General features: G+C 46.1%; 2 protein-coding genes across 2 annotated transcripts; both read right to left on the minus strand.

Annotated features, from left to right (window-relative positions):
* Positions 1 to 2926: 2926 nt before the first annotated feature.
* Positions 2927 to 6106, minus strand: LOC123161532 (pre-mRNA-splicing factor CWC25 homolog). Its single transcript, XM_044579345.1, has 4 exons — positions 5750 to 6106; positions 5247 to 5391; positions 4716 to 4877; positions 2927 to 4582 (listed from the first exon to the last, which is right to left on the minus strand). Exons 1-4 carry the CDS (start codon positions 5935 to 5937, stop codon positions 3389 to 3391), a joined length of 1689 nt encoding a protein of 562 aa, XP_044435280.1. The 5' UTR covers positions 5938 to 6106; the 3' UTR covers positions 2927 to 3388.
* Positions 6107 to 8176: 2070 nt separating this feature from the next.
* On the minus strand, positions 8177 to 12537 carry LOC123161534 (probable protein phosphatase 2C 66). Its single transcript, XM_044579346.1, has 5 exons — positions 12129 to 12537; positions 9980 to 10360; positions 9740 to 9857; positions 9319 to 9542; positions 8177 to 9180 (listed from the first exon to the last, which is right to left on the minus strand). The coding sequence occupies exons 1-5, from the start codon at positions 12417 to 12419 to the stop codon at positions 8620 to 8622; spliced, it is 1575 nt and encodes a 524-aa protein (XP_044435281.1). The 5' UTR covers positions 12420 to 12537; the 3' UTR covers positions 8177 to 8619.
* Positions 12538 to 13055: the final 518 nt, after the last annotated feature.

Raw genomic sequence — 13055 nt, forward strand, 5'->3', positions numbered from 1 at the left:
GGCCGATCCGTACAGGGTCCGGCAGGGGGACGTCGTCCATATAAAACCATTCCGAAGGCCAGTCCTCGGACGCCTTCTTTGGGGTTCCGGATAGATATCCGGTCCCGGCGATGCGCTATGGTTCGGCTCCACCCACCTGATAAATTGACCCCTCCTGAGAGCGGGGCACAAGGCAGAACAACCTCTTCCACAGCGCGAAATGGGCCTCGATGCCCAGAAACAGCTCGCAGAGGGCCAAAAGCCCGCAATATGCAGTACGGAGGCAGGCGTGAGGTTGTGTAGCTGGAGGCCGTAAAACTCCAGTAGCCCTCGGAGGAACGAATGAATTGGAAATCCGAGTCCTCTTGTTAAATAAGGGACTAGGCATACCCACTCTCCTTGAGAGGGATTGGGGATGCTCTCCGCCTACTCTCCGCCGCTATAGGTGGCAATCCCGGCTCGAACTAGGACCATATATGCTGGGGGGAGGAGCCCCTTGGATTGAAGCACTACTAGCTTGCTATGCGGGACGGAACACCGCTCCCAATCTCCGGGCCGAGGGCTGGAGAGGCGAGAGAAGGAGCTGCTTCGACCGGCCATGGTGGAATGGATCTCTGTCGAAAGCGCTCTGATGAATACTCGCGGAGGGAAGGTGGTGTGAATTGGATCTAAATCCTCATCTCTTTTATGGGCGGCTCATTTACGCGGCCGGGGGGGGGGGGTAAATGAAAAAAACTCCCTGGCTTTTCGCATTCGTTTGACACGTGGAAGATGGTCATTATTGGGCACAGAAGCTGAGGAGAGCAGCATGCGCTAGAAGCCGGACACTATTTGACAGGTACGTGGAATTTGGAGAAGAACCGCCTTGCAATGCCGAAGACAAACTTGCGCGCCGGACTTATCATCATTGAAGCCTGGTTCAGGGGCTACTCAGGGAGTCCCGGATTAGGGGGTGTCCGGATGGCCGGACTATGACCTTTGGCCGGACTCCCGGACTATGAAGATACAAGATTGAAGACTTCGTCCCGTGTCCGGATAGGACTTTCCTTGGCGTGGAAGGCAAGCTTGGCGATTCGATATGAAGATCTCCTCCCATTGTAACCGACTCTGTGTAACCCTAGCCCTCTCTGGTGTCTATATAAACCGGAGAGTTTTAGTCCGTAGGACGAACAACAATCATACCATATGCTAGCTTCTAGGGTTTAGCCTCTCTGATCTCGTGGTAGATCAACTCTTGTACTACCCATATCATCAATATTAATCAAGTAGGAGTAGGGTTTTACCTCCATCGAGAGGGCCCGAACCTGGGTAAAAACATCATGTCCCTTGTCTTCTGTTACCATCCGCCTAGACGCACAGTTCGGGACCCCCTACCCGAGATCCGCCGGTTTTGACACCGACACCCGCCGCCCGTTCCCGTCGGTCGAGATGTTCGCCATGACCCCCGCGGAAGCTCGGGACGCCACCGCCCAAAGTCGCCGATCTCGGTGGTTCTCCCGCCCCGCCACTGCCCGATATGCTCATCGCCGCCCGTCGGGGTCAATTAGCGGTCGTGCGACCACCACGCGGCCCACGCAGTCATCGTCGAGCTGTGGCTTTGTGCCGAGTTCTCGGCACTCGGGCAGCGTAGCGCTGCCGGAGTTGGCCTCATCCCCGGCACCCCTAAGGCCTCTGCCCCCCCCCCACACACACACCTGACGCCTTTCCTAGACGGCCGGCCGTCTCGCCCCGATGAGCTACTTCGATCGAAACTGGGCTTAGTGCCCACGCAAACTAAGCTAGGCAACAAAATAATTAGCGGAAAAGGAAAGTGCGGGAAAAATCACAAGTGAGTTGATGACACACACTTTATCACGAGGTTCACACTTTCTTATGGAAGTGCTAACCTCTGTTGGAGCGGTGTCGAAGCCAAAGCTCCGGAATACCACGGAAGGCTCATCGTATCCCCCTTGAGTCACCCACAACACGGATCGCCTCGTTGGGGAAGGATCTAAAGCTTTTGTTTATTGGCGCCATCATCACCACTGCCGAAGCCAAGAAGATGAACAGTCCAAACCCTCAGCTACTAATGCCAAAAATAATCCACACGCGTAGATCCGCCGACCCCCTTCACCACCGACGACCGAGGTCATTAGCATAGGGGAGCCATCGGAGGACGGTTGCGGAAGGAGGCCCTCTGGTGGTGGCGGCGGAGGCTAGACCACTTTTCTTTCTTTCCTTGAAAGAAAGAAAATGATGCCCGACCTTCTTTCTTACTTTCCAGATACGACTTTCCATGGTCACAAATGGTGTACCTATTCTACCTCTTCATATGTTATGTGTCATTAGTTTTATTGCTATTCTGACTATTTGGGTCATTCTGATCTCCGGACGGAGCCTACATACATTACATGATGTCTTGAAGTATGTTATCATAATGTATAATCATATTTGTTCTCATGAAAACAATATATGGCCAATTTTAGTATTCTAATGTGACTGAAGAAAATAGGAGAGGGAAAGGGAGAGGGAGGGAGTGAGGTCTCCTTTGGTTCATATGATAGAAAGATTATAGGAATAGGGATTTAATAGGAAGTGAGATGACATGACATGCATCTCAATTCCTATAAAGAAAGATGTCATTCCATGCATAGAATAAGAATTTTTTTCATCGAATCTAGGCTAATGTTTTTTTTCTTCGAGATGTGAAGAATTGGATCCTACTCTACATAGGAATAGGAGTTTATTCCTACAAACCAAAGGGCTCCATGAAAATATTTTTTTTCAAATCATGTCCTATGAAATTCCTACGAACCAAAGGAGCCCGAGAGAAGAGAGAGATGTGCTATTGGCAGGACAGAGCAAAATTTAATGGTGAAACAGTCCGATGATGCCACTTGATGTGAACAAGGCGATGTCGGACCACTAAAATACTCCCTCCCTTCAAAAAAGTTTGTCCTAGCACCAGTTAGTGTTAGATACATCTATTTAAAGAATAAGCTTTTTCAGACGGAGAGAGTATGTATGCCCCGTAGCAACGGGCAATTAACTAGTTTCAATACAAGTTTCTGAGATTCCAAATAATGAGGCCCATGTATTGTACTCCCTCGTCCCATAATATAAGATTAATATAAAATGTTGTTTGACACTACACTATGTCAAGAAACGTCTTACATTATGGGATGAGGGAGTACTACTCCCTCCGTTCGGAATTACTAGCCAAGAAATGAATGTATCTAGATGTATTTTAATTGTAGATACATCCATTTTTATTCATTTTTGTGACAAGTAATTCCGAACGGAGGAAGTACATAACAAGAAAATTCCTTCCAAGTATCGTACATCATACAAACATGAGACTGGAAAAGGAAGAACAGAGACAAAGCTGCAAACAGAAATATATGAAGCCTGTGCTCCCGCTCGAGGGATTTCACCGCCTGAACGCATTGGCCTCGTGGGCATCACCGCCACCCTGAGAATAATAGGCGCGGCGGCGGATGCTCTCTTCGATGGTGGCGCTGCCGCCCTTGTCAGCACCAAATATACTCTTCTTTTCGTCCTCCAAGAAGTTCTTCCCTCTGAACTGGTTTGCAGCCACCGTGGACGCCTCTTTGGCATCATCATCTGCAGCCTTCTTGATCCTCTTCCACCTCTGCTCTTCGTGGACCTCAGCGTCAGCCTGCATTTGCCGCAGACGAGCTTCCCTGTCCTCTTCTGACATATGGTGCACGCCCCCTCGACGGCGGTTAGTTGTGGGCCCATTGTTCCTGCCCTGCTGGCTTTCTTGTCTTCCACGGCCTTCTGAACCTAGTTCCCTGCCCTGCCGGCTCTCTTGTCTTCGTTGATCTCCTGAACCGACTTCAGAGTGGGAGCGGTGTTCAAAAGTGGAATTGCCATTGTTCCGGCCATTTCCAATACCTCTCTGCTTCGAGTCTGAGCTGTCATGCTTTGGATAAGCATGGAGGCGGTCTGACCCTGAATTGTGTCTCCTCCTATCCTCAGCATCCGGCCGATCCCGACGTGGATGCTCATCATGCTTAGACATCTCCGGCCGTCTTCTCCTTGGTTCATCATCTTCTGGCATATCCGGTCGCCTTCTCATTGGTTCATCATCCTCTGGCATATCCCGCCGTCTTCTCCTTGGTTCATCACCTTCTGGTGTATCTCGCCGTCTTCTCCTTGGTTCATCATCTTCTGGCGTATCCCGCCGTCTTCTCCTTGGTTCATCATCTTCTGGCGTATCCTGCCGTCTTCTCCTTGGTTCATCATCTTGTGACATCTCCCGCCGTCTTCTCCGTTCAGCATCTTCTGACTTGTCTTGTCGTCCTCTTTTTGGTTGATCATCTTCTGAAATCTCCTGCCTTCTTTTCCTTGGCGCATCATCTTCTGTATCCGAGGATCCTTGTCTACTTTCTTTCTTATGACGCCTTGACCTTTTCACTTCCCTCTTGTGCTCTGGAGCAGAAGGAACTTTCTTCCTCCCTTCGTCCTTGCCATCACTTACGTCATCCGAATCAGAATTTTCAGCTGAGTGATGCCTCTTACTCTTCGACTTATGATGACGATGTTTTTTGTGCTTTCTCTTCTCTTTCTTTTCTTCCTTCTGCATTTTTTCTGCTTCCATCTACAGAAATAAGATTGTATCAGAGAGTGTAGTTCAGATGAAATCATTGGAAACCATCAATAGGCTGCTATGTGTGGATGAGTTCACAAGCTAGTTCTAATTCAGATGCACGGAATCAATTCTGAGAACTTACTGATTTCTTTATCTCGGCCATCTTGATTGGATTATTTTTAATCCTTGCAATAGCATCCTGCTCCCGCTGCCTTATTAGGAGTAGAGGATCAGAGTGAAGTTTTCTCCAAGTGTCATTAGCAGATTGAGGCTTCTCCTCAAGTAGAGCTCCCAGTGAAGTATCCTGAAACATCGTGACAGAACAAAATAAGCGCTGCAACTGCAAAATCAATCAAGCCGTATATAGTGATGCGATGATAGATGATAGGTATCTTCATAAACCCTTAAAAAACAAAGTTTGTCTTTTCTATAAACCAAACATACCATGGTTATTATCGGTTCAACTATTAATAAGAGAACATATAGTATAATTCAATATGAAACCACCAAACAGGTATCTGATCTCTATTCAGAAGTAAAGAAGAAAACATACAGTTTACATAAGTAACATCGATGTTTCTTTGACAATTGTATGGGACATTACGTGCAAATCTGAAATCCACGAAGAACAATGGACTAGAATCACCAGAGAGATAAGGAACAACTGAGATACCTTGGAAGAGCCAGCAGCCGTTGGAGCAGAAGAGGAGGCGGGAGCTGCCGCTGGGCCAGGTTGCTGCAGTGCTTGGAATCCATCCGAGCTCCCCTTGCCGACGCCCAACCCTGACTCGTAGAGGAATTCCAACCTCTCCTGCCTCCTGCAAACAACGAAACCACATACACATAAGCAAGTGACAGCAAAATTCCCCCAAAGGAATTCGGAATTTCCCAGCAGTTTGCGTGACAAATCGAAATGAACAGATCCTACGAAAAGCTTAGCCCGTGGAACAGGTAACCTCTAGCAGTAATCTTACACAAGATCGCACAGGAATTTACTTCAGATCCTGCAGATTTGGCCCTAAATCCCATGTGACTCGACTGCCAAATCGAAGCAGCCTCTAAACCACCGAATCGAATTGAATCTCACGAGCGCGTCAATTAATCTCTCCGCACCCGAAACCCTAGTTTAGCTAGCTAAAACAGCGAATAGACTGGGACGGGATGCGGGATGCTTACGGCTTGAATCCGGCCTGCTCCTGGATGGCGCGGAACTCGGCCTTCTCCCTCTCCTCCTTGAGCTGCTTCTTGTACTCCTCGATCTTGTGCTGCTCTTCCTTCTCCTTCTGCTCCGCCACCCACACCTTCTCCACGTTCCGGAGGCTCCCCGTGTGCCACCCCTTCTTGTTCAGAAATTTCATCCCCATGGCGGGCAACCTCCTCCTCGCCCTCCCCCTCCCCCTCCTCCCTTGCCCGAGGCGCTAGACCTGGCGGCGGCGTAGCCTGCCTGCCGGCTTCTCCGCCTCTTCGCGACTTGGCCTCCTCCGCGTCGGCTTCGAAACGAAACGAGATGGGGGAGAGAGAGAAACAGAGATCGGGAGGTAACCAAAGCGCAATCCGCCGCCTCAGCCACCAGCAACTACTAGACGGTAAGCAAATAGCCCCGTTTTGCGCACGGGAAAGCGTATTTTGTGTAGAAACGAGACCGGCCCGTTGTGCCCAACGAGATTATATTATTTGGGCCGAGCCTGCAAGTCGGGCCTAACATCCTGTGAACAATGTCCACAACTTCTCAATTAATTCTGTGGGTGTTCTAAAAAAATGTTTTTTTGAGGAATATCCTAAACAAATTGATTTTGTGGAATATCCATAAAAATTGATTTTGTGGAAAACTTATACTAGTGTGAATAGCAGCCATCTTGATCGATCTTCCTCCGCGGTACTCCAGCAACTTTGAGAGCGTCATACCCAGCCGGCACTAGGGTTTCTTCTGCCTCCTGTCGGCGCCAACGCCGGTCTGCATCGTTTCCTGTGGCCTTAGGGCCATGGAGGCGTGATAGATCCCGGCCTTTGCCGACGGTAAGGCTTCATTTTTTGATGCTTTTATGAGTTTTTTTAGGGTTTGTGACCTGCTTAAAGAGACGAGGCGGTGGCGGCTCTCTGAAGATGAAATAAGGTTCTCCTCGCCTAGCCCCCGTCCTGATAGTGCTTCTAGCGCCATCAGTGGACGTGTGGAGATTTTTCTCCGGCGGATCTCGCGGGATTCGGTCGGCGTTTGTCTTCAGTGGGTCCACGTGGATCCGATATTTGTTCGTTTGTGTTCGTGTGTCTACAGGTTGATCCTTGATCTAAATTTCTCTTCAACGACGGTGGTTTTGTCTGGTTGCGTTGGTCTTATAGGGCTTTAGCACCAGTGCACCACGAATTCTTGACTGTCTACTATAAGTTTTACCAGGCCTTAGTGAGGGAGGGGCGACGACGGCGGCGCGCCTTCGGCTCGCTTCAGTGCTCGTAGCCGTCGCTAGGTGGTCTACCGATCTGAATGTAATTTCTTAATATTTCTAGTATCCATTGTATTATCAGAATTGATGATGAATAGATTAAAAAAATATCGAAAGAAAAGACACTTTGAGAGCGGGTTGCCCCTCTCGATCGATCTTCCTCCGCGGTACTCCAACAACTTTGAGAGTGGGTTGTCCATAGGCTTTCAAAACCTCCAAGTCAGATTATTACTGTAAATAAAGTTTGATGTCATGACACCAATCAAATCCATCTCTTCCGCAAAAAAGAAACATGTGTAAGACCTGACTGAAAAAAGCTATAAAAGGTCAAAATGAAAGCTACGAAAAAACACTGTTTTAAGGCCTTGATTGTATTTTCTTCACAAGAATACCACATATGTCATTCCTTCACGCAACTTCACACGTGAGTTGAACAGCCAACAAGTTTGATACCCAATTTTTTTTAAAATGACAAAGTTATACTAAAGCAGGACAAGTAGTAGTATGGATCTGAGTAATTATGTTTTTCAATTTTACTATTGATGTGGATGCGTGTGGAACTTTTTTTCCGAGAGTACGCCTAGGCAATACCATAGCTTTATAGAAGATAGAATTATAAGTACAAGAACACTATCACTCGTTGTAAACAACGAGTGTAGCACGAACTTTTACTATTCATGTGGATGCGTGTGGAACTTTTTTTTTTCAAGAGTACGCCTAGGCATACTGTAGCTTTATAGAGGGCAGAATTATAAGTATAAGAACATTATCACTCGCTGCGAACAACAATCGTAGCACGAACACCACACCCAGGCAAGTCCGAAGACAACCACCAACGACCAAACAAACTACAAAGCCCGCTTGTCAACCAACGCCAGACACCTCCAAAGAGAGGAGGTGGCAAGTGGATGACGGGACTTGATCAGCTTCGAGGAACACACTGTCCTGGACACACTGGCGACAACCATACATTATGGATGCGTGTGGAACTATGTTTACCTTTGGTATTTTCATAAGAACTATTATGTTTAAACATATGACTTTATAGCGACTATGTAGAAATATCAGTGTGTTTACATATCAGCACCAAATCTCTTGACATCCTATATTTGATAAGAAGCCATTGCTTTCCCTAAATTCCTGCCAAATTCAAGGCTTATGCAAAGGGCAAGAAAGTGATAATCTTGAGAAGAGCCGGTACAAATTAAAGAAGCTTACACTCTTGAGGCGAAAATTCATATGGCCTACTACACATAGAGAATTGAGTTATTGTTCTAGGACAGCTACAACCGAACATCCCGACATTAAAGAGGAGGTCTTACATGATTTACAGAAAAGCTTCTCACAGAACAAAAACTTTCATATGCACATACAAGTAAAGAAGCCCAAGCATGGAACGCCTCCTGACAAATACCACAAGGAAGAAGAGAAAACAATCTTCTTAAATGTACACACCTGCCAGCCAGCCTGAAACAATCTAGGGCAGGGACCTAAAATCGGCTGAAGAATTTGCACGCGCTCGGCTGAAAAATGCCGGCTGTGATGCGCCACTGCAAGCACCCTACCTGACTTTCATCAGAGCAGATGGTTTTTTTTCATAATGTTCGCTCAGCGTCGCTTCTTCCAGCTGGTAGATTTCTTGTCACCTGAGAGTTTTCTTGGAAGGTTCAAGAGGGAATTTACCCGTGTCACGCCTTCGAGCGCAGACCATTCCTCCTCCTCGTTTGTCGATATGCAGTCAGCCAGGCTGCGGGCAGACCCGCACCTTTGAGGTTCCTTTGATACAGGAGGTTCGTCCACCGGCATAATCTCATCAACATTTCTTAGCGTGGATGAGTGTTCCAATGTGGGCTCAGGGTGCTCTTCCCTGGAGATGTGTTCATTCACATCCGCAATGTCTTCATTGATTTTATCACCGGCGTCTGAGATCAAAGCATCCTTGGCAGGTTCTGCCTTTTCATTCTTGGCTTCACTCTCTTCAACCAAGTTAGGTGACTTTTCATGGTCCAAGAACAGGCAGACAGCAGCGCAGTCATCACTCTTGGATGTTGGGAACTTCAATCTCCAAGATCTGACAGCACAATCAACAAGAGCCCTGGAAGCAGTTGCTCGAGATGGAGCTGCAGCTACAATATCAATAGCCTCCTTATTTGAAAGAACGTCCCAAACCTGCAGCAATTGAGTTTTTTTCTGAATATAATAACATATAACAGGACTGAAGCTGGTGAAGGATGTAAAAGCTTATGCCTGAACATATGAAATTTCTAATTTGAAGGACCATTTTTAGTAAAATGCTAAGAAGCATACCCCATCTGTGGCTAGTATTATAAACTCATCCTTTTCAGTAAGACGGCGATATGATATCTGTGGAACAGATATTAAGCCATAATCTTTAAGGCAGAAGTCTCCAAAAGCTCTTGCCATTGCCAATCCAGGAGAATCGTTATTCGGCAACCATACCCTTGAAACTTCTGGCTCGTCTTGAAGAGCAAAAACCCTTCCTCTGCATTGCTGGATCCTCTCAGCTTCCTCTGTAGAAAAAGAAATGAAGAATAATTATTAAAAAAAACAAAACAAAGTGATCAATCTGGATAATTAGCAATAGCCACTATATTAAATGATAGTCGATCAAGGCATTTACAGGGAAAATGGGAAGAGTATGGTAACCACACGAAAATATGAAATCGAAAAAACCAATTAAAATACTAAGGGAGAGAAATGAACATACTGGGAAGGTTAGGCTTCAAATCAACAGTGAGTTGTACAGCAGTTAGATTGTTAGCGGCATCCCGTGTCGCCATTACTGCTCTCGAGTCCCCAAGATTTCCAACTACAAGATCCCATCCCTGGAGAATGAGGCAAGTCCAGTTCATCCACCAATGAAAATTATACTCCAGCACTTGTTTTTAAAAGCTTCAACCAGCAATTTATCTACGAACACTAAGGCATGTTTAGAAGTATCAATCACCTGTTTGACCAATGTGACTGCCGTACTACCACTGCAAAAGCAGTCGATCGTAGGATGCATCTTGAGCTCCTTGTCCATCAATTTGAAAGCCTTCAAATAAGACTGTTTAAGTGGAAGGAATGTCTCAGGAAGCATATCACTCCCTTCAACATCAGCAGACTCACCCCATTCATCATCAACAGCAGATGCTGTTTCTTCGGAGTTCAAACTTCCGGAAATGCTTCCATTTAGATGAGGACTAGTGCCCACATTAGCACTAGTTTTCCATTGTGCGAGTAACTTAACGGGAAGAGAATCTCTAACTTTTTTGGCGACAAAATGGCCATATGGACCATGACCATCAAACACGCCACAGAAGACACTATCACTTGAATTGAAACTCTGCAGTGAAAGCAAGGGGGTGTTACGTAGCTGTCAAGTAAATACAATTTACTGCAATATAAGTGTCTGTTTTTCCCTCAGTATCAAGTGATCTGATCAGCTAGTAGGGACTATTGTTCATTTCTAACAAGTAACTGCAGCCATACCCTTGCTATTCCACAAAAGGTATCAAAGAGATGGGCGAAGCTACAATAAACTGCATTATTGGACTATTACACGTCCATTATGCTCATATTTTCACCACGAAATATTAAGAATATGGTAGAGTGAGTAACTTCACTGGCGTAAAGCATTTTGAGGAGACAAAATGTAGGAAATTTACCTACGGGATGGAATCAGATAATCATACTTCAAATAGTACCTAAGAAACCAGGGTAAAACTCGGTAGCTAGTCAAGGTTAACTCATGGGGCAAATTACCATGTGACTAAATAAATTCAGCAGGCTTGTTTTGTAACCACTGGAATGACAATCAATTTCTGAGAATAGTACTACATTAAGAAAGTTCTATTACTCACAATGAAATGTGGAAACACGATAAAAATTTGGCTGCCAGTATAATCTCAAAGAAAGGATGGATATGAGAAAAGACTGTCAAGGAGAAGGAATAAAAAGCCGGTGGATAGAACTAAAGGCTGATTCAATTCAATTCCAATAGAAACACTACAAATTTGTCAAGGAAGTACCTCCCACTCCAATAAAGTAGGTAGTACCTTTTTGCTTTGAATATTAGCAATCAAAAGCACTATTCTGAGAATCTACAGGCATAAACTCTCTTTGCTGTCATCTTAAGTACATGACTCTTCATGCATCTTAGAAATGATTCTTAGATACCTACATGCATTTTAGCTAGTCCTAGTTCTCAAGAAATGAAAAATAATATTCCATATTGCACCTCTCTTCAGTTAAACTCCAGATGTTTTTGAGGAATATTTTCTTTCTGAGGAATTAATAAAAAAAAATGAGGAATGTTGAACTCCAGTTGTTATCACATCCTACTGCTTAAGGAACCAACATAGCAGTTAAGCTGGACTGATTAATTGAAGGGGATGGACCCAAGATAGAGCAAGCCAGCTATCAATCGCCACAGCCAATCACTTGACCCCTCAATCACATCCATGTGAAGAAAGGAACAAGAACATAACGTTCTTTACATCGAAGAAGAGAACAAAACAAAGAAAGGTACAAACATCTGCGAAGGATCTTACTTGCACCATGCACAAAGTCTCGAATCAAGCCAAGGGCAAGAACAGTGGTTCAATACCACAACCAACTCATGTCCCATATACTACCAGAGAACACTTTACAGAAATTATCAGAAAACCGTTAGGAGCACACACGAAAACTTAGCAGACTGCTCGTTTTCACAATAATCGATCCAGAAGAGCAAAAATGGTTCATCCTCTGGAACCAAATTAAACAATGACCCAACTCCAACCCCACTAGAAATCCAAACTAATCACTATTGTGAAGTAAAATCCCTCTCATTTCGAATCAAACACTCCGCTGGGCAAAGACGCATCTCCGCTTGATTCAAACAACATTGGAATCCAAATCCACCAGTAATCCAGGCACAAACCAAGTGATTAGCACGAAGCGCTTAAGGAAGACTTCCGAGAGTAAACGCGAGCAGTTGACTTAGAAAGGCATCGGTTTGAACCAAGAATCGGCCGTGGACCGAGCGCCGCCGCCGATCGGGACTCCAAATCCGCCGGAACAAACCACCAAGCAAGGAAAAATATAGCGGTTGCTAGCCGCTGGCAGCTTACCTCCCAGACGACCATGGCGTCCTGGTTGGTGCCCTTCCGCCCCTGCTGCGTGTGGAGGCACGCCGCGGCGCTCGCGCCGTTCGCGCACGTCCTTCCGGCGACCCGCGCGAGCTCCTCCTCGGTCATCTCGCCCTCGCCGGGGAGCTTCTTGCCGCCTCCACCCCCGCCGCCGCCGCCGGAGAAGAAGGCGCCGCCGGCAGCCGCGCCCTCCCGCTCGCCATGGGGCCTCTTGCGCCACCGCAGCGGCCATGCCGGCTCGTCGCCGGGCTGGGTGGAGAGGCAGGAGCCCATGGCGGCCAATGGGAGCGGGGCAACACGGCGGAGCACAGAGTTGGGGGCGGCAGTAACTGCTGCGCGGCGCTGTGCTAATGCTATGGTGGTTGTAGGGTTTTGATGTTTGATGTTTCCTCGTCTTGTAGACTTGAGCTTTCCTTTTTGCATCATTTGGTTTGTATGGCCTTCTTACTGCTTGGAGATTTGGGCTAAAAAAATGTTAACAATGTTATTTTTTTATAAGTGGGGTTAGGTTGGGAGTAGTACAAGGATTATGTTTAGCATGTAGGAGCCATGGTGTTCCAACTTTTAGGTGAAGGAATCCTAGGAAAATTTTACTCTAAGATAAAATCATCTCCAAGTTATGTTAAAATACTTTGTCTAGGCATCTATAGTGATGTATCTTTGTGAGAATGAATATAGATTAAAATGGACATATATGTCAATGAAAGATTGTTGTGGTAATTTTGTGCATTCTTGTGGGCTTTTTAAAAAAATAGCAAAGGAAATTTTATTAGCTTAAATGCAGGATTAAAGGATACAAACACAATGAGGACACATAACGTCTGTATAGGTTAGATGCACATAGCCAACACCTACACTCACAAAAATCACACCGGCAACTAGCAAAGTCTAACAATACCGAAGCTACGC

This window comes from Triticum aestivum, chromosome 7B (genome assembly GCF_018294505.1).
Source record: "Triticum aestivum cultivar Chinese Spring chromosome 7B, IWGSC CS RefSeq v2.1, whole genome shotgun sequence".
NCBI classification, from domain to species: Eukaryota; Viridiplantae; Streptophyta; class Magnoliopsida; order Poales; family Poaceae; genus Triticum; species Triticum aestivum.